Genomic DNA, 19,728 nt, shown 5'->3' with positions numbered 1-19,728 from the left:
TAAACTCAATTCATATACTTATACATATTTATGTATAGATATATATGATATCATTCTATATGATATATACATATCAGATATGTATATACCATAGGGACAATTATTATCTCTTTAATATCCCATAAAATTCTTATTCATATAATAACCATACTTGAAACCTTATCTGTTTTTGGTGTTTTGTTTTTTGTTTTTTGTTTTGTCGGTCGTGGGGCCTGAACTCTGGGCCTGGGTGCTATCCCTCAGCTCTTGAGCTCAAGGCTAGTGCTTTACCACTTGAGCCACAGCACCAATACTGGCTTTTTCTGCTTATGTGGTGCAGAGGAATCGAACCCAGGGCTTCATGCATGCAAGGCAAGCATTCTACCACTGAACCACCTTCTCAACCCTGAAACCTTATCTGTTTTTAAGACCACTTTTACAAGTAATTTGATTTCCACAAAACTGCATAGTAACTGTTTTCTCTTGTAAATTTCTTAGTTATCATTTCAGATTCAGGTCAAGAAATATTTAATTCATTGGATTTGTTTATTAATTCCAAGGAAAAAATTCAATCTTGATAGTTTTACTTTTTTGACCTGGTTCAGATCTTCTAATGTCATTAAAAAATACTGAAAATAACAAAAAATCTAAAAATAAAATAAAATCTGAGAAAATCCATGCATCTAATTAATATGCATAAATTGTTTCGAGCTGAAATTCTTAAGCATGTTTAAAATTTCAACACATATCATATTAATATTAATAAAATGGTATTAGTATTTTATTAGTATTAAAAACAATATAAATTAATATAAAAATCACATGAAAAGAGATGAAAAACTTGTCTACCTTTACCTTCACGAAATTTGCTTTGCTTTTGAAGAATTTAAAGACAGATTGATTCTTGCTTCTTTTTCTTTACTTTGGTGAAAGAATATCAAAGCTACTTCTTATATTTTGAACATAAACAGCTTTTCTTTTGAATTATTTATAGACATGGAGGTTCATTGTTAATAAGAACATGTGTGGGTCACACTTTTGATGTCCTCTGGAGACCTAGTAGTTTCATTTTTCCTGGAGGCTGACCTGACCTCCTTTAACTTCTAATTGGAACTGAAGATTGGCTATCCCACTGAGATCAATTAAATATCTAATGGAGCTTTCTGTTAGCAATAATGTATGTATGTAAGACTTCATAGTGTGGAAATATGTATACATTTTTAACATCATCAGTGTCAATAAATTTTCCTGTTCTTGCCTCATTATGAAATTAATTAACTTCAGAGCAAGTCCATTTCATTTTACCATTGTTCAGTCAGATATTCTGTCTTTTTAAACAGCTATATCATACTGTAGGCTAGTTTTCTCTAGATAAATGTACACAATGTTACAAAATTGTGCATTGTCCAAATAAAATGCTAAATATGTTTATCATAATATGAAAAATCATTAAAGGACTTACGATGTATAAATTCTACTATTTTTAAGACATAAAAAATTGTCAAGTGCTGTTACAGAATTCAAGAAGACATGTAATCCCTAGTAAACTAATTTTCCTTCTTTAGTCATATATCTATAAAAGGTAATTATTTTCTTATTAAACTAATCCAATATAATTCAATATAAGTTACAAAGGACAAGATGTATGAAACCAATTGTATTCTAGTAAACCTGAAATTAAGAATATTTTCAAAAGAAAAAAAACAACAGTTCATATCTTTTAACTAATTTGGTTTTGATTTGGATATAATGAATTTTCCATAACTTCTCATTTAAGAATTGGGTCATAAGATTGTCAACACTAAGTGAAACTAATATGCATCCACTATATATTGTCTACCTACGTCTAGGCATTGTGCATATAAGAATTTTCTGTCTTTCTGAACATACTCTCTAACCTTTTCTAAGCAAAGTTACATGTTCATTACCTATAATTCAACCAGTTCTCTTCTCTTATAGCAAATTGGGTTTTATCAAGATTCCTTTACTCTATTGGTGTTTTAGGAGACCTACTATTAATAGTCCGCAGGGAAGCAAACTTGCATCAAAAATATGTGTTACTTGCACAATTCTAAGAGCGTCAGTGTGTCTATAAGCTTGAGTTGCCTCACAGAAAAATTGCAGGATCACACTCAGGCTAGTGTTCTAACACTGCACTGACACCAGTCACAGCTTTTTTGCTGGTTAATTGGAGATTTGGGCTTGCCTGCCAGAGCTGCCTTCCAACCCAAATTCTCAGATCTCAGATTCCTGAGTAGCTAAGATTATAGGCATGAGTCATGGGTGCCCAGCTACAATGAATCTTTATCAATGCCGTCCCTTTCATCATTCTCCTCTGTTTCTTCCAACACCATCCCATCCCTCAACATTTTCAATTTTGTAGGATATGCATACATTTCATGACTATACTACTTTTAAATCTTTAATAATTGTGAGCTAATGTGTGCATGTATGTTCTGCTTGTGAATAGATTTTTTTCCCAAGGTCATTCTCCCAATTTGCATTCTTGGAACATTGTCAAAATCAGTTGAGTTCCTGTGAGTGATTTTATGTCTGGGTGTTCTATATGATTTTGTTGAATAGTGCTCATATTTTATACCACTTCCATGCTGATTTTTATTAATAATTTTTATTGTGAAAATTCCATACAGAGGGGTTACAATTACATGAGCAAGGTAATGAGTACATTTCTTATCAAGCATTGTTGCCTCCTCCTTTGTTTCCCCTTCCCATCCCTGCCTAGCCCGCTCCCCACCCAAGCCCTCCCCCTAGTTTTAAAGTTCGTTTTTCAACATAACGACTTGTACATCTCATTGTTGCAATGGATCCACCTGTATCCTCATTTAAACAATTTGGTTTTCTTCCCCTCCACAAATTATACCAACATCAAATGCAGTGAAAAAGGGGAGGTACATACAAAGCAACAAAGGAATCATCTTATAAATATGTTAGAAACAATAGCAAGAAAGGAAAACAATTTGAGTTCTTATCTTGGGGTTCATTTGTGGGTTTTTTTTGGGTCCAGTAGTGAGGTCTGAACTCTGGGCCTGGGCGCTGTCCCTCAGCTTTTCAGCTCAAGGCTAGCGCTCTACCACTTGAGCCACAGTGCCACTTCCGGCTTTTTTCTTTTTGCTTATGTGGTGCTGAGGAATTGAACCCAGGGCCTCATGCATGCAAGGCAAGCGCTCTACCACTGAGCCACCTTCCCAACCCTCTTTGGGTTCATTTTGCCTAACATCAACTTGTCTGACCATTTCTGCTTGTCTCAGACATATACTAGTTATTGCAAATAAGGAAAAGCACATTCTTTTTGATAAAATTATGAGATTTGTAAAATGTTTGAAGTCAGGTAGTGTCATGTATCAATCTTTGTTCTTTTCCCTTAAGAATACTTTGAATATCTCAAGTCTAGTAGCCTAATCCTAAAACACATTTTACAAAATTGTCATGTATGGAACACTGTGATTTCGATAGAATTACATTGAACTGGTAGATGTTTTGAGTGTCACGGATATTTTGACAATCTGAACTCTTTCTTGTATATTCTGGTTAATAAACTCTTATCAGATGATCACTAGCATTGATCTCCCATGTGTAAGCTACCGTTTTATCTTTCTTTTGTTCGTAATTTTAGGGGGAATGGTTTCAGTTTTTCTTCATTTAATAAAATATTGACTGTACATTGTGTATAAATATACAGTATATAATATTGACTATAGATAGTCTGATGTTGCTCTTCCTATCTTAAGGTATATTTCTTATATTCCTAATTTCTTCAGAGCTTTTAGTGTAGAAAGATTTTGATGGCTTTTTTGTATTGAGATGATCATATGATTCTTTTTCTTGATTCTATTTATGTGGTATATTACATTTATGAATTTATAGAAGGTATGCTAGATTGGCACACTTGGAATAAAATTCACTTTATCATGGTGTATGTTTTTTTAATTAGTTGTTCTTTTTGTAAATATTTGGTAAAGATTTAAAAGAGATTCATCTATAGTTCCCTTTTTGTGCTGTTTCTGTCCAGTTCTGGAATGAATGAGATGCGAGTTTAGGATACATTCAGTAATGTTCCTTCCTTTCTATTTTAGGGAAGTTTGAGGAGAATTTGGTGATAGCTCTGCTTTAAAGGTCTTAGAGAATTCAGTTGTAAATCTTTGGACTACTGGGCCGTTCTTCATTGAGAAGTTCTTTTGTTAGTTTCAAGCTCACTGCTTGTTATAGACCTATTTGGGTGATTTATCTTTCAATGGCCTTATTTTGAAAAGTTATCTAGGAATTCACTAATTGTTATTAAATTTTTGCAGTCTATTTGAGTAATTTCAAATATTCCCTCAAAATCTTTTGGATTTACTTCTTTGATATTATTTGAATCATTTCTTCTTTTAATCAGGTTGTCTAAGGGGTTACCAGTTTTATTAATTTTTTTTCAAAGAAACTATCTTTTATTGATTTTTCCTTTACTTTTTAGTTTTAAACTTCATTAATTTTCATCTTAATCTTTATTATTTTATTCCTTCTGCCAGTTTTTGGTTTACCTTGTTTTTACTTTTGAGAGTTTGAGGTGTATCACTAGGGTATAAATTGGATAATTTTGTTTCAATAATGTGTATGCTCATAACTATGAACTTTCTGCTGTATTCCAGAGATTCTGGAAGGTTGTGTTTTTATTTATCTGGTGTAGGAACTTTTAGATTTCCTCTCTTACTTCTTCTTTAACTCTTGTTATTTGTTGGGTTCAGGGTTTGAACTAGGCCTTTACACTTGGTCAGCTTGCTTGCTTGTCTGATTATCTTTCAGCATCACTTTTTACTGGTTAATTGGGGATGGAATCTCTCAGACTTTTCGCCCAGGCTGGCTTTGATTCTCTGAATCTCAGCCTCTTAAGCAGCTAGGATTACAAGTTGTGAAACACCAGTACCAGGCTCGATATGGTCAGTATACATTTATTTGTTGGAAGGTTATGTAGAGCATGTTTCCAAGAGATTCTAATAATCTTTAAACTATTCTTGTAATAGACATTACAAAAATCTCTATTCAAATCTCTGCCCACTTCTAAGAGGGAATTTTTAATTGCCATTCCCTAATGAGATATCTAATTTGTAACTATTTTTTTTCATTATATGGATTGTATTTTTAGTCACTTAAAGTATCTTTATAATTAAATTCACCTTTGTTTAACCATTCTGGAAAGGTCTTCAAAAGGCTAAACATAAAGTTTCCCTGCGATGCAGCAATTCTACTCCTAAACATCTATCCAGTTGAACCAGACTACACTAAAGCCACCAGCACATCCATTCATTCATTAATTACAATATTGTTTACAATAGCCAAGATATGGAATCAAACTCAGATGCCCCTCAATGGATGAATGGATCAAGAAAATGTGAGATACACACATGCACACACACGCACACACACACACACACACACACTCACACACACAGTCGAATGCTTCCATCAGAAGAAAGGACATTGCCCCTTTTGTACAGAAAGAAAGACTTGGAAAAATCATACTAAGTGAAGTAAATCAGAATCAATGAAACATAGGCTCCATGCTTTCCTTCATTTGTAACAATTGGAAGGTGCCTGCAAATTTAAAAGTAAACACAACAGATAGTAAAAGTCAAATAATTACACTTGGACATGATTAATTAAACAGAACTCTAAACGTTCACACAGTGAGAACAAAGGAGGATGTTTTTGGGAGAAGATCACAAGGGCTCACAAGGGCTCAATAGCTATGTGTACATGATCATATAAAATAATGTTTATTGAAATGAGCTCCAAGAAATGAAAGCAAGAGGTTTTATTTGTACTGTTGCTGGTTCTTTTCTTTTTTCTTTGGTTCATTCCCTTCTGTAGCTCTTTTTTATTTGTCTTGTAAGTTTACCAAATTTGGAGAGGAGAAGTAGAAGGACAGAAATGGTAAGACAAAGGCTGAACCAATTCAGCAGTGAAACCCTCTAGACACGATGTTGGACATGAACTATACAACTTGGGAGGGGGGAGAGGAAGTCTGGAGGGGAAAAATTGGGAGAGCATGAGGGAGGGGGGGTGACATTATCCAAAAAGAAATGTACTCGTTACGTGACTCATGTAACTGTAACCCCTCTGTACATCACCTTTACAATAAAATTTTAAGAATAAAAATGCATCTGACATAAAATCCACATATTTACCAGATTCAAATCTAAAATTCACTAGGTTAATGTATATTTGCATTGGAAAACTGATCTCTAGAACTAGTTTATGAACCTTGAAAAAAATCTAAACTCATTAAACAACTTTCTATTCCTCTTTCTTTTTTAAATCTTTCTTATTATTAATAAGTTGGTTTTAATTGTGAAAATACCATACAGAGGGTTTACAATTACATGAGCAAGGTAATGAGTTAATTTCTTAGCAAGCATTGTTGCCTCCTCCTTTGTTTCTCCTTCCCATCTCTGCCCTCCCATCTACCCCCTCCAACCTCCCCCACTTCCAGGTGCTTCTGATACAAATTTTGTTCTTATACCTAATTTATATAAGTTGAGCTACTGGTGCCTGGTTTACACTTTTTGTGTACTGGATACAGTACTTTAATTAAATAAATGTACAAATGTATCTTAATTTCCCTGTTTTTAGTTCTATGGGTCTATTTGCCAGGAAATGGAATTGCTGAATTATATGGTATGATGTTGAAAATCAGTTTATATTAATAAATGGTCTTTATTCTCTTTGTTGGTACACAGTTCCTAAATGTTATGAAAACTTAGGAATGATAAAGATCTTTGTACAGAAGAATGAGATAAGAAGTACTTAGGGACTGACTTCCAGCTAGCTTCCTTGGGGGAAAGAGGCAAAATCTTACTCCTTACTGCTATGTCCTGACAATATAAGGAATTTGAAAGCTGAGTTGCCCAGTAATGTATTAAAAAAAATTCACACTGTGGAGTGTCAATAAAACCCCCAGAGATTAAGTTAATTCATAGGTATTTTTTGAGGTTATTCCAAAAGGAGTTGTTTTTCTGATTTCAGACTCGCTCTTCTCATCTGCAGTGTCTCATATACAATCATGCATTCAGTGGAGATCTTTCAAGTAGGTTATGATAGTTTTCACGTACATAAGTTAAATTTACATCTTTTAAAATTGCATTGAAACTATATTCTATAATATTATTTTTGTAGGTGATTTTTCTACTTTTATTTTTTAATTTTGTGTTGGTAAGTTAGTTATGTTTGGCCATACTGGAGTTTGAACTCAGGAATCTTGTTCAGCTTGCTTTGTAGTACTCTACTCATAAGCCAAGCCTACAGCCTTCTTCCTTCATTGTTCTTGTTTCAATAGAATTCAGTCACTGGGTCCAGTGTTCGATATCATATAAAATACTACATTGCATTTTGTTATTGTGTTTATTTACATATATCTGTGACAGATTTTAAACTTTCTTGTTTTCCATAACCTTGATACTTTTGTGAAGTATATGGGTCAGCTAATTTACAGAATTATTCTCCCAATTTGGGTTGTCTAATGCTTTCTCTTGATTAGAATGTGTATGTGGATTTGGAAGACAAATCCATGTAAATAAAGTCACTTCATATAGCTCTACAGTATTCACCTATACGTTATAATAGTGGTTATATTAACAATGATAGTTTGGTTAAGGGAGTTACTTCTGCCAAGTACATTTTATTTCACATTGTTTTATGCATATCTGTAATCTTTTCCATTAGAAGTTTACAATTACAGTCAACCAATGTGCAGGGAGAGAATTTAGGTTTCTACTTTCTCAAGGAAAATTTTAGATGTGTAAAAATCTCTGTTTTATAATTATTAATTAAATATCAGTTTATTAAAGTTTACTAATAACTTTTTCACTTTTATTAATTATACCTAGGACAAATTACTAATGTTTTATTGATAATTATCTACTAATTAATTTCACATTAATTGGAATTTTTCTAAAAAGAAAATTAGTTTCTTCCCTAATTACTTTTCAATCACTTGCATATTTTTATGGATGCATGAGGTATTTTGTTACTGAAGTTGGTCTAGCTTTGTCTTATGAGGATATTTCTCTTTTCCCTTTTTGCTACTATTTTAAGTAGTTCTACAGAGGACTTGTCATTTAACAATGCAGTTTATGAATGAAATATATCTTGATCAGTGTCATCCCATTCAACATTCTCACCCATCTCTCCCCAACTCTTCCATTACTATTCTTTTTTTTTTTATTGTGAAAATACTGTACAGAGGGGTTACAATTACATGGGCAAGATAATGAGTACATTTCTTTTCAAGCATTGTAGCCTCCTCCTTTGTTTCCCCTTCCCATCCCTTCCCATCCTCCCCCCCCCCACTAAGTTCTCCTCTCCTCCCCCCCCCCCACCAAAGTTGTAAAGTTTGTTTTTGACATATCGACTTGTACATCTCATTGTTGCAATGGGTCTACCTGTATCCCTATTTAAATGACTTGTTTTTTCCCTTCTCTTCCACAAATTATACCATCAAATACAGTGAAAGCAGGGGTTATACTGTGGGGGAGGGACATACAAAGCAACAAAGAAATAATCTTATAAATGTGTTAGAAACAATCGCATGAAAGAAAAAAAAAACATTTGAATACATATCTTAGGGTTCATTTTCCTAACATCAACTTACCTGACCTTTCCTGCTTAACTCAGACATATACTAGTTATTACAAATAAGGGAAACCATGGGACCTATGTTTCTTTGGGTTTCCAAGTTTTTCCATTTCCTAACAAATGGGGCAATGTCATTCTTTCTGATGGAGGCATAGAATTCCATTGTGTATATATACCACATTTTCTTGATTCATTCATCTACTGAGGGGCATCTAGGTTGGTGCCATATCTTAGCTATGGTAAATAAGGCTGCAATAAACATAGTTGTGCTGGTAGCTTTAGTTTGGTATTGTTTGTGAGCATATGGGTAAATGCCCCAAAGTGGGATTGCTGGGTCATAGGGGAGCTCTATGTGGAGTCTTTTGAGGAACCTCCCCATTACTATTCTTAATCTTGTAAGATATATGTTGGATCCTTGACTCCATTCTCCCCCAGTTTCTCCTTTTCATTTGTCCTTCCCTTTCCCCTTGAGCCCTCCCTGATCCTTTTGAGTACTAATGAGGGATATTTCAATTTCACTTTGTGTTCATTTGTCAGACTCTAATATTTTTCTTTCATTTATGAAGTCATACAAATATTCCAAACTCAGTTTTGAAACTCATATTTTTGCTATTTTTTTGTAGCTTTTCTATCAACTCACCATAGTATCTCATTGAATATTACTGCTTTAATATCTCTCTGTGTGTGTGTGTGTGTGTGTGTGTGTGTGTGTGTGTGTGTGTGTGTGTGTGTGCACGTGTACTGGGTTTTGAACTCTTGTCTGGGTGCTGTCCCTTAACTTTTTTTGATCAAGACTAAAACCCTTCCACTTGAACCATAGCTGTACTTTGGATCTCTTTGTTTGTTAGGGTTTTGTTTTTGTTGTTAATTGGAAATAAGAATGTAAAGGTCTTTTATGCATAGGCTGGCTTGGCAACTTGATCCTCCGATCTTATCTTGCTCTGTAGCTAAGATTAAAGGCATGCATTACTAGTGGCCAGCTTAAGGTTTGAACATTTTAAGCTTGTAGAAAATGTAAGTCCTTAGAGTAACATGAAAATAGTCAAGACAATATGGTAAATTTGAAAACATAAGATGTAGATCAATGAAGTGAATTAAAATTTCAGAAAAGAAGCCATTATCAACTGAAGTTTTTAAACAATGTAAAAAGGAAACAATAATAGTCATTTCAAAATTTAGTCCTGGGATATTTATTTGTATAGCCACATGCATATGAATGAAGTTGTGTCCTTGTGTTAAGTCATATAGAATTTAAGCAAAATGGATCAAAGATGTAAACATAAAAGCTAGCACTATAATTATCTTAGAAAAAAACAATTACATTATTTAGGATGTTGGATGTTACAAGAAATTTTTAGATAAGACACCAATATGGTAACTAACAGCAAAAATCTGGACTTCTTCAAAATTAATAATTGCATAACAATATTGAGATCCTTCAAAATATGAAAAATAGCTACCATGTGCATCAAATTAAAGAATTATCGATAGACTTTTCCTTCTCTCACTTGCATCCCCTACACTACATGGAACATTCTAACTGTGAACCTAAGTATATGGAGTTCTTTCACACAGCAATCTCTAGCAGACATATATTAGCTCTCATAAATTCAATTTAGATTCAGCAATGGCTCCTTGGTGTTATTTCTGGTTCAACAGGTTAAGGGCTCAATCCTCAAAGACCAACCACTAAACAAATTTCAGAAACTAATTAAAAGTTGGGTTATTCACAATTTTCATTTCACTTGACTACATATTGAAGGTGCCCAATATTCCCTTTTAATGTTTAATTAACTTACTAAATGGGCTAAAAATTTACAACTTCTACTTGTTCATTTACTTCTGGTAAAATATTTCACAAAATAAATACAAATGAGCTACCAAATGGAAGAAATGCATAGGGGAAGGTCAGGTTATGGCATTACCATGGACTTTTGGGGATTTTATCCTCCAACCACTGCATGTATTCAGCAACGTGGAATCTCTGGGGGTTTCATTTTTTTAAACTTAATTTTGTTTTATTGTGAAGGTGTTGACAGAGGGGTTATAGTACCTAAGTAAGGCAATGAGCATATTTCTTGTCAAACAGTGTTACCCCCCTCCCTCATTTTCTCCCACTTTCCCTCCTCCTGACTCCCTTCCTCCTGAATTGTGAAGTTCATTTCCAATGCAATGTCTTGTGAGTATTGCTGTTGCATTGGTTCACTCTTTGTTCTTTTCTCACCATTTTGTGATTCTCCCTCCCATTCCCAAATCAGATAATTGTATATAGTAGACATGTAGTACTAAAATAAAAAGCAGTGACAACAGGGGACAAACAAAAGGAAAAAAAAGTAATAGCTTCACATAGTACTTTATAAAATTAAAAAAAACAAAAACTCTCTTGTTTCCATATCTTGGAGTTAATTTCAATTAGATCATTAATATGGTTATATGTACATAGCTATTGAGCTATAGTGATCCTCTGCTAGGACTATCCTAGATATATACTGATTATTACAAATGACAGAAACCATGGAGCCTATGTTGTTTGGGTGTGGCTTATTTCACTTAATAAGGTTTTTTTCCCCCAAGTCTTTCCATTTCTTTATGAAAGGGGTGATGACATTCTTTTTGATGGAAACATAGAATTCCATTTTATATACACCACCTTTTTTTGATCCATTCATCTACTTAGGGACATCTGGGTTGATTCCTTATCTTAGCTAGAGTAAATAATGCTGCAATAAACCTTGTTTGTGATCACTTGGGAAAATGCCCAGGAATGGGATTGTTGGGTTATAGGGGAGTTCTATGTTAAGTCTTTTAAGGAACCTCCATACTGCTTTCCACAGTGGTTGAATGAGTTTACATTCCCACCAACGGTGTAATAATGTTTTCATTTGGCCAACTCACCACCACCATCTGTTATTATTTGTTTTCTTAATAATGATCATTCTAATTGAGGTGAGGTGGAATCTCAATGTACTTGTGATTTGCATTTCTTTTATGGCCAGAGATGTTGAACATTTCTTCATATATATATATATATATATATATTGCCATTCTTATTTCCTTTCTAGAGAAGTCTCTTTTTAATTCTTTAGCCCATGTGTTATAAGGTGGTTGTTTTGTTGAGGATTTGTGATTGAGGGGGGAGGTAATTTTTTGAGCTGTAAGTATTTTTTAGATATGAGGCTGTTGTCTGTTGTATAGCCAGTGAAGATCTTCTCTCAGGCTATTGGCTTTCTCTGTATGTACTAGCTATGTACTTCACTGTGCAGAAATTTTGCAGCTTTATGCAATCCAACTTACCCAGCTTTTCTTTGATTTATTGTGTTTCTGGGTCTTTATTAAGAAAGTTTCAACCTGTGACCAAGGAACCCTAGTGTTTCCTCTACTATCATTTCTTGTAATATTTTAAGGGTATCTTTGATTCATTTGGAATTGATCGGGTGCAGGATGATATATAATGATCTAACTTCATTTTTCTACCCTTGTATAGCCAATTCTGTCAGTATTATTGGTTGAAGAGGCTATCTTTCTTCTACTGGATGATTTTTGTGTCCTTATCTAAAATTAGGTGACCATAAGTCTGTGAGATCATGTCTGGATCTTCAATTTTATTCCATGGTTCCTCAGTCCTTTTCACATGCCAGTACCAAGCTGTTTTTATAACTATGGCTTTATAATAGGGTTTGAAGTTTAGTATTGATATTCCTCCAGCACTGTTCTTTCTGTTAAGGACTAGTTTTGCTATTCTGGGTCTTCTATTGTTCCATATGAATTTTTAGATTGCTTCATTTATTTCAATAAGGAATGTTTTTGGGAGTTTGATGGATATTGCGTTGAATTTGTAGATAGTTTTGGTAGTATTGCCATTTTCATGATTTTAATCCTTCCAATCCAGGAGTATTGAAGGTTTTTTACATTTCCTTATGTCTGCTTTAATTTCCTTTCTCAGGGCTTTTAAGTTTTCATTATAGAGTTCCTTCACATGTTTTGCTATGTTAATTCTTAGATATTTTTTGAGGCTATTACAAAAGGAGTTGCTTTCTTGATATCAGCCCAGATCTTCCACTTTGTTGGCAAACATGAAAGCTATTGATTTTTGTGGGTTAATTTTATACCCTGCTACTTTGCCAAAGTTTGGATCAGCTCAAGTAACCCAAGTAACTCAAGAAGAAATGATATTGGACTATGTGTAAAAAAATGAAAAACTTGGAAAATATATGCTAAGTGAAGTAAATCAGGACAAGAAAGTCAGAGGAGGATGCCTATATTCCCTTATATATGGAAGCTAAATTTATCTTAAAAGCTTATAAGTAATATGTTGAGTGTATGAAAGTGTATACAAATGTATTAAATGAAATACGTTAGATTCAATAGAGAGCTCAAATTGCGTAATTCTTTAAAAAGGTAAAGTCAAAGGTCAGCAAAATAAAACACCACGAAGTGAGTAGGTACTTGAAAGGAGTGAAGGGGAAAAGAGTGGAAGAGGGATAGAATGCAGTCAAAAAATTGGGAAGGTGGCTCAGTGATAGAGTGATTGCGTTGCATGCATGAGGCCCTGGGTTCGATTCCTCAGCATCACATAAGCATAAAAAGCTGGAAGTGGTGCTGTGGCTCAGTGGTAGAGCACTAGCCTTGAGCTGAAAGCTGAGGGACAGCACCCAGACCCAGAGTTCAGGCCCCATGACCAGCAAAAAATAAAATAAAACTAAATATATATAAATGCATATCCTACAAAATTAAAAAGAGTTGGGGAAAGGGTAGGTGGGATGGGTGAACATGTTGAAAGGGGTGACATTGATCAAGATGGATTGTATTTATAAACTGCTTTTTTTAACACAACAATTCCTTTGTAGAATTGTTTTTTAAAAGGGAATTTTTTGAAAAGTGAAGTAAAGAGAAGCTACAAATCTTCAAAATTATCAGTAAAGAAAATTTATTAAAAAGCAAAATAAGCAAATACAGTGGATGAAGCCCAAATGGTCAGATTGCTATGCTTAAACGAGAATTTGGGTGTTTCTAAAAGAAAACAGATATTGCTCTTTTCACCTTTGTAGGCAGGTTGACAAAGGATTTGGAGACATAGGTGAAATGGGAGAAAGATTTTCCCTATGAATTTTTTTACATTTGATCTTATAAATGTTCTATACAAGTATAGGCTTAACTAAGTTTGAAATTTCACTCACTTCGTGTCTAACATGGGTTTTTGTATTTATGTTAAATAATCTTAGCAATAATTAAGTAAATAATTAACATACAATTATATTGAATTCAACTTGTGTACCATGAAGAATGAGAATTTATATCAATTAATGATATAATAATTTTTTAAAGGAAAGATGACTCTGAGTACAGCAAAATATTTTGAAAATACAGTTGGTTCTAGAAATACAACCACTGGTTGGAGGGTGAGTTGTTTTCTCTTTGCTTAGGCTATTATAGTAACTGGACTATCAGAGCTGTATAATATAGATGTCTTTTAAATTTACACTAAGTTGATGAAGTGTATATGTCCATTTTGGAATGAGGAATAATTTATATTTGTAGGGAAGAATATTCTCCCCAGAGTCCTTATTATCATCATTCTTTCACAAGGGAGAGTAGGAATAATGTAAACTTTAGAATGAATTTCAACATGAACCTATATATAGTTGATGTCTTCACTTGGATTTACTGATTCACTTCGTGTTGTCTGGAGAGTCCAGCTTTCTTCTGTTCAATGTGGCCTCGGAGATGAAGCCCTCTGGAACTGAGAAAGCAGGATAACTGTGTGTTAGGTTTAAACATTTTAAATAATTGAACTCTTATGAAGGTGCTGATATCGTTTGAAGATCTGCAATTTCAGCAGGTGACTAAAATTGAATATTAATTGGAAAACTAAATAGATTATTTAGATTGTGTGAACAAATGCACAGAAACAATGTTACTATAATGTACACATGCTCACACAATGTATACTCCCAGTTTCTGTTTGTGGGTTGCTATATCCAATGTTTTTGGCCCATGAATCTGAATTATGTTTTCTTACAAAACTGGGCCCATGGGCCTTAAAGCTAGCAAGATATCTCCATTTAGGTTAAAGTTTAGAGGGGTTAGTCATTATTCTAATTTATCTGCTATTAATTTATTCATTTAGCCATTTGTCCTTATCCAAAATGTTTTTTTAATGTTCTGTTTCTTTAGTTGGGTGCCAGTGTTTCATGCCTGCAATTCTACCTACTCAGGAAACTGAGATCTGAGCATCCAGATTTGAAGCCAGTATGGTTAGAAAAGTCCATGAAACTCTTATCTCCAATTATCTATGAATAAGCAGAAGTGGACCTCTGGCTCAAATGGTAGAGGGCTAGCCCAGAGCAAAACATGTTCATAGTGTGAATATAAGACCAAGGACAGGCCAAAAGAAAAAAAGTGCGCTGTTTTGAAATAAAACTTTAATTAGCTGGACAATGCTGATGCATGCCTATAATCCTAGGTACTCAGAAATTTGATATTTGAGGATTGCAGTTTGTAGCCAGCCTGGGCAGACACTTACCTACAATAAACTACCAAAAAAAGAGCTAGAAGTGGAACTGTGGCTCAAGTTGTAGTGTACTAGCCTTCAGTTAAAAAAAATCTATAGGATATCAATCAAGAGTTTAAGCCCCAGGACCAGCACACACACACACACACACACACACACACACCCTCTACAATACTTTAATTAAATATTTCTTGATATTGTGATCACAAATACATTATGAACCTGAATCTAACCGTGACTATTTTTACTTAGTAATCTATTTTTCTTTTTATGTTTACTGGAAAATTCAAGTAACTGCTAAAGAAAAAAGGTTACCATATAGTTATGGTACATTTGCTTTGATCTCATATATATGGATAAATCACATAACTATGAAGAAAGTTCGATTCTGAGTAATTCCAGTAGAAGGTTAATCCTAGCCATATATCCTTTGTGCTTATTGTCATTATATATTTGAATTTTCTAACCATGACAAAATCCTTTTACTTAATCTTCTATTCATTCTTCCTTATGTGCTTATATTTGTCAAGTAATCACAGAAGACAAAGAAGTTGAACTCTATAAGGATGCTTCTGTTCTCCAGAATGTGAGCTACTGAACTGCTAGTAAGAAACATGTAGAACCTCCTTTTAGCAATATATCTTCCTTAGAATATGATTACTATTTTTCCAAATGAATAGAAAATTATTATGGGATTATTTAGTTTAGTCAGAAGAAATGATTTCTTTAAATTTTATCCCTGCATAAACCAATACTGGATTCTATTTGCCAAAATAATAATCTTTTTGATCTTTAAATAATCTTTAAGTAATTATACAAAGGGGATTTAAATCAGTATGTCAGTTTATGAGTACAATGCATCTTGATCCATGTCACCCCTTCCATTCAAAGTCATGAACTTGTTTTAAGAAACCTTCAAGAACAAAATTTAAGGAAAATGAATTATACATTTATAAACAGTATGTGTTGAATAAAATAGCTAGAGAAGAATCAGGCTATGAGTTGATGTTACTGGCTCATTTCTTGTAATTCTTTTTTTTCTTTTTTTATTATTAATAAGTTTTTTTAATTGTGAAAATACCATACAGAGGGGTTACAATTACATGAGCAAGGTAATGAATACATTTCTTATCAAGCATTGTTGCCTCCTCCTTTGTTTCCCCTTACCCTCCTTGCCCTCCATCTCCCCCTCCCCAACCCCCTTCCCTGCCAAAGTTGTAAAGTTCGTTTTTGGATATAACGTCTTGTACATCTCATTGTTGCAATGAGTCCACCTGTATCCCTATTTAAACAATTTGTTTTTCTTCCTCTCCCCAAATTATACCAACATCAAATACAGTGAAAACAGAGGTTATACCGTGGGGGAAGGACATACAAAGCAACAAAGAAATCATCTTATAAATATGTTAGAAACAATAGCAAGAAAAAAACATTTGAGTCCTTATCTTGGGGGTTCATGTCGGTATAATTTGTGGAGGGGAAGGGGAAAAACAAGTCGTTTAAATAAGGATACAGGTGGACCCGTTGCAACAATGAGAAGTACAAGTTGTCATGTCGAAAATGAACTTTACAACTTTGGTGGGGGGGGGGGGGGAGAGGATTGGGTGGGGAGGCGGGGGGAGGCTGGGAAGGGGAAACAAAGGAGGAGGCTACATGCTTGATGAGAAATGTACTCATTATCTTGCCCATCTAATTGTAACCCCTCTGTACAGTATTTTCACAATAAAAAATAAAAATTAAAAAAACATAATTCTTATTTTGAAAAAGTAGTCAAGTTATTAACTGTGGATATAAATCAGTATGAATATATGTACTGTGGAGGTATCTAGTTTTTCTTATAAGAAATGCATCTAATTTCTTCATTACTATTTTATTTTCAAAGTATTACTGTATAAAATATAAGCAAGCTAAAACTAAAGCAGCTCTATAAAGTTGAACATTTGGAAATTTGAGTAATCATGCAATAGGAGTTTTCTATTTTAATCATTTTCATTCATTTATTAAAATCCTTTCTCATTGTTAATAATGATATCTGAGCAGTTAATAGTTATAAAACCAATTTTCATGACTTAATGTCATGGTTTGATGAGATGTTCCTCATATGTCCCTCCCTAAGGCTGCCATATGAAGAAAGATTGGTAGTATGCTCTGAGTGCATTTTATGTCTCAGTCATCTTTTCCTTTTGGGGTTTTAATGAGAGGCTTGATATTAAAGATAGTTTTTGAAGGACAGAAAAAAATGCACAGAAGTACTACCAGGTAATCTATCAGTGAATATCTTTTTGTAAATAACTTAAAGCATTGCGATTATATGTGTTTTTAAGACACACAGAAATGCAATTGGAATGATAAAATTAAATGAGTAAAAACAAAAGATATATTGATTAGATTTGATTTTGAATATTCTTATTTCCTTCAGTTTATTAAATGCAAGTCAAATATGTAATTATGGGCAAAGGGATGGAATATATAGAAATTAAATTTTTTATATTGGTGATATTCAGACACTGTCACGAAGTTCTACTTGTATTTCCATATTTCATTTAATTTTATTAAATTTTATTCAGTAGAAATTACATGTTGATTCATATAATTACATGAATATGGTTTGTTTTGTGTGTGCTAGTCCTGGGCTTGAGCTCAGGTCCTGGACAATGTCCCTGAGTGTTTTTGATCAAGGCTAGAGCCCTACCACTAAAGCCACAGCTCCATTTCCATTTGTGTGTGTGTGTGTGTGTGTGTGTGTGTGTGTATGTGTGTATGAGTGAGTGTGTACACTTGTGTTTAATTGGAGATAAGAGTCTCACAGACTTTTCTGCCTGGGCTGCCTTTGAATCACAATGCTGTGGATTCGCTAGGATTACAGTCATGAGCCTGCTCATTATGCATTCTTTCTCTTATTTTTCTACTAGCTTTTGTTATGTGTATCTTAATTAGTAATATTTGATACAGTTTATATCTATCTATATCTGTATACATGTCTCTTTCTCCCAGAAGTCTCCAAAACTAAATACAATAAAATATTAGAAAACGGGCAAATAATGCAGAAGTAAGAAATGCACCATCAGTATTTACTGAATTGTTTCATCCTGCACACATGTAAAAGGTCACTACAGGTTTTAGTTAAAAGGGAGATATTAAATATTCCTCTGGCAATTGAAAATTTTTCTGCTTGCATAAAAAATCAAAAGTGAATAAGTCAAGAAATATTAAGAGTCCAGGAGATGTTTTAAGCAGTGGTTCTAGTAACTGAAATTTCAAGAAGACTAGCACAGTTGATCCCTAGCCACATGACAGCAGTTTTTGAAGTTTCTCAGCACTAGCCTCCTTGATTCATCACTCTAATCTCTATTTATTTATGATCCCCTAGCAAGACTCTTCTGGAGAGAAGAGATGGACACCTACAATCTTAGCACAGTGACAGAGTTCATCCTTGTAGGACTCTCTGACCTCCCTGAGGTGCGCTACTCTCTCTTTGTCTCCTTTCTCATCATCTATCAGGTCACCTTGGTGGGTAATGGGGCCATTTTCCTGGCCATTGGCCTAGAGAAAAAACTACACAATCCCATGTATTGCTTTTTAGCGAACTTGTCTCTCTTAGATATGTTCTGTTCATCAACTACTGTTCCTAAGATGCTGGATACTCTCTTGACTGAAGACCACAGCATTTCATTCATTGGGTGTGCTTTACAATTGTATTTCCTGGTGGCACTAATGGGGACTGAAGTCTTCCTTCTCGCTGTCATGGCTTATGACCGGTATGTGGCCATATGCTTCCCTCTTCGCTACACTGTCATCATAACAAACACTCGCTGTGCACAGCTGGTATCCGGGACCTGGGCAGCAGGATTTCTCAATTCTGTCATCCACACAATATCCACCTTCAGCCTGTCTTTCTGCAAGTCGAATCGAGTTAACCAGTACTACTGTGATATCCCACAAATTGTGGCCCTGTCCTGCTCATCTACTTATATGGCAGAAATACTTGCTTTAGTGATAGGAGGTATCTTTGGGACTAGTGCTTTCCTGACGACTTTGATCTCCTATATATACATCATCTCCACCATCCTGAAGATCCGGTCAGCAGAAGGGAAGCGCAAAGCCTTCTCCACCTGTGCCTCCCATCTCCTCGTGGTCTGTTTGTTCTATGGCACTGCCATCTTTACCTACATGCGCCGCTCTTCCAGTCAAGATGTCCTAGCCAGAGATAGACTCATCTCCATGCTATATGGAGTAATTACTCCAATGTTAAACCCCATCATCTACAGCCTGCGAAACACAGAGGTTAAAGTTGCGCTCAGAAGGTTGTTATGTTGCTAACCATAACATGTTGCTTACAGAATGCAATATTAAAACTGACTTTGCATTGTCTTACATCTCAGCACTTACCATTGCATGTGTGGCCAGAGAGTCCAGGAAATTATTATTTGCTCCCTCTTTCTTTCACCTCTAAAAAGAGAAGTATTTCATATACAGACAATTATTATCTAGTACACCACTTTTGGTCTTCAGTTTTCTATTAGCTATCGTAGATTTTCCTGTTTCTGGGCATCTTAAGTACTTTTGAAATGCAGTTCCTAGTTCCTATTCTGCTGATGATATTTATT

General features: G+C 34.3%; 1 protein-coding gene across 1 annotated transcript; it reads left to right on the top strand.

Annotated features, from left to right (window-relative positions):
- Positions 1-18,514: 18,514 nt before the first annotated feature.
- On the top strand, positions 18,515-19,441 carry LOC122103928 (olfactory receptor 5V1-like). The gene has a single exon (XM_042674613.1). It carries the CDS (start codon positions 18,515-18,517, stop codon positions 19,439-19,441), a length of 927 nt encoding a protein of 308 aa, XP_042530547.1.
- The last annotated feature ends 287 nt before the right edge of the window (positions 19,442-19,728 follow it).

Source organism: Dipodomys spectabilis, unplaced genomic scaffold (genome assembly GCF_019054845.1).
Source record: "Dipodomys spectabilis isolate Male_0828 unplaced genomic scaffold, ASM1905484v1 ptg000019l, whole genome shotgun sequence".
Lineage (NCBI taxonomy): Eukaryota > Metazoa > Chordata > Mammalia > Rodentia > Heteromyidae > Dipodomys > Dipodomys spectabilis.
The sequence above is the reverse complement of the archived record's forward strand: the minus strand, read 5'-3'. Positions and strand labels throughout refer to the sequence as shown.

Excerpts from the sequence above, each read along its gene's own strand:
- LOC122103928 (XM_042674613.1), top strand. The coding sequence starts at position 18,515 with ATGGACACCTACAATCTTAGCACAGTGACAGAGTTCATCCTTGTAGGA.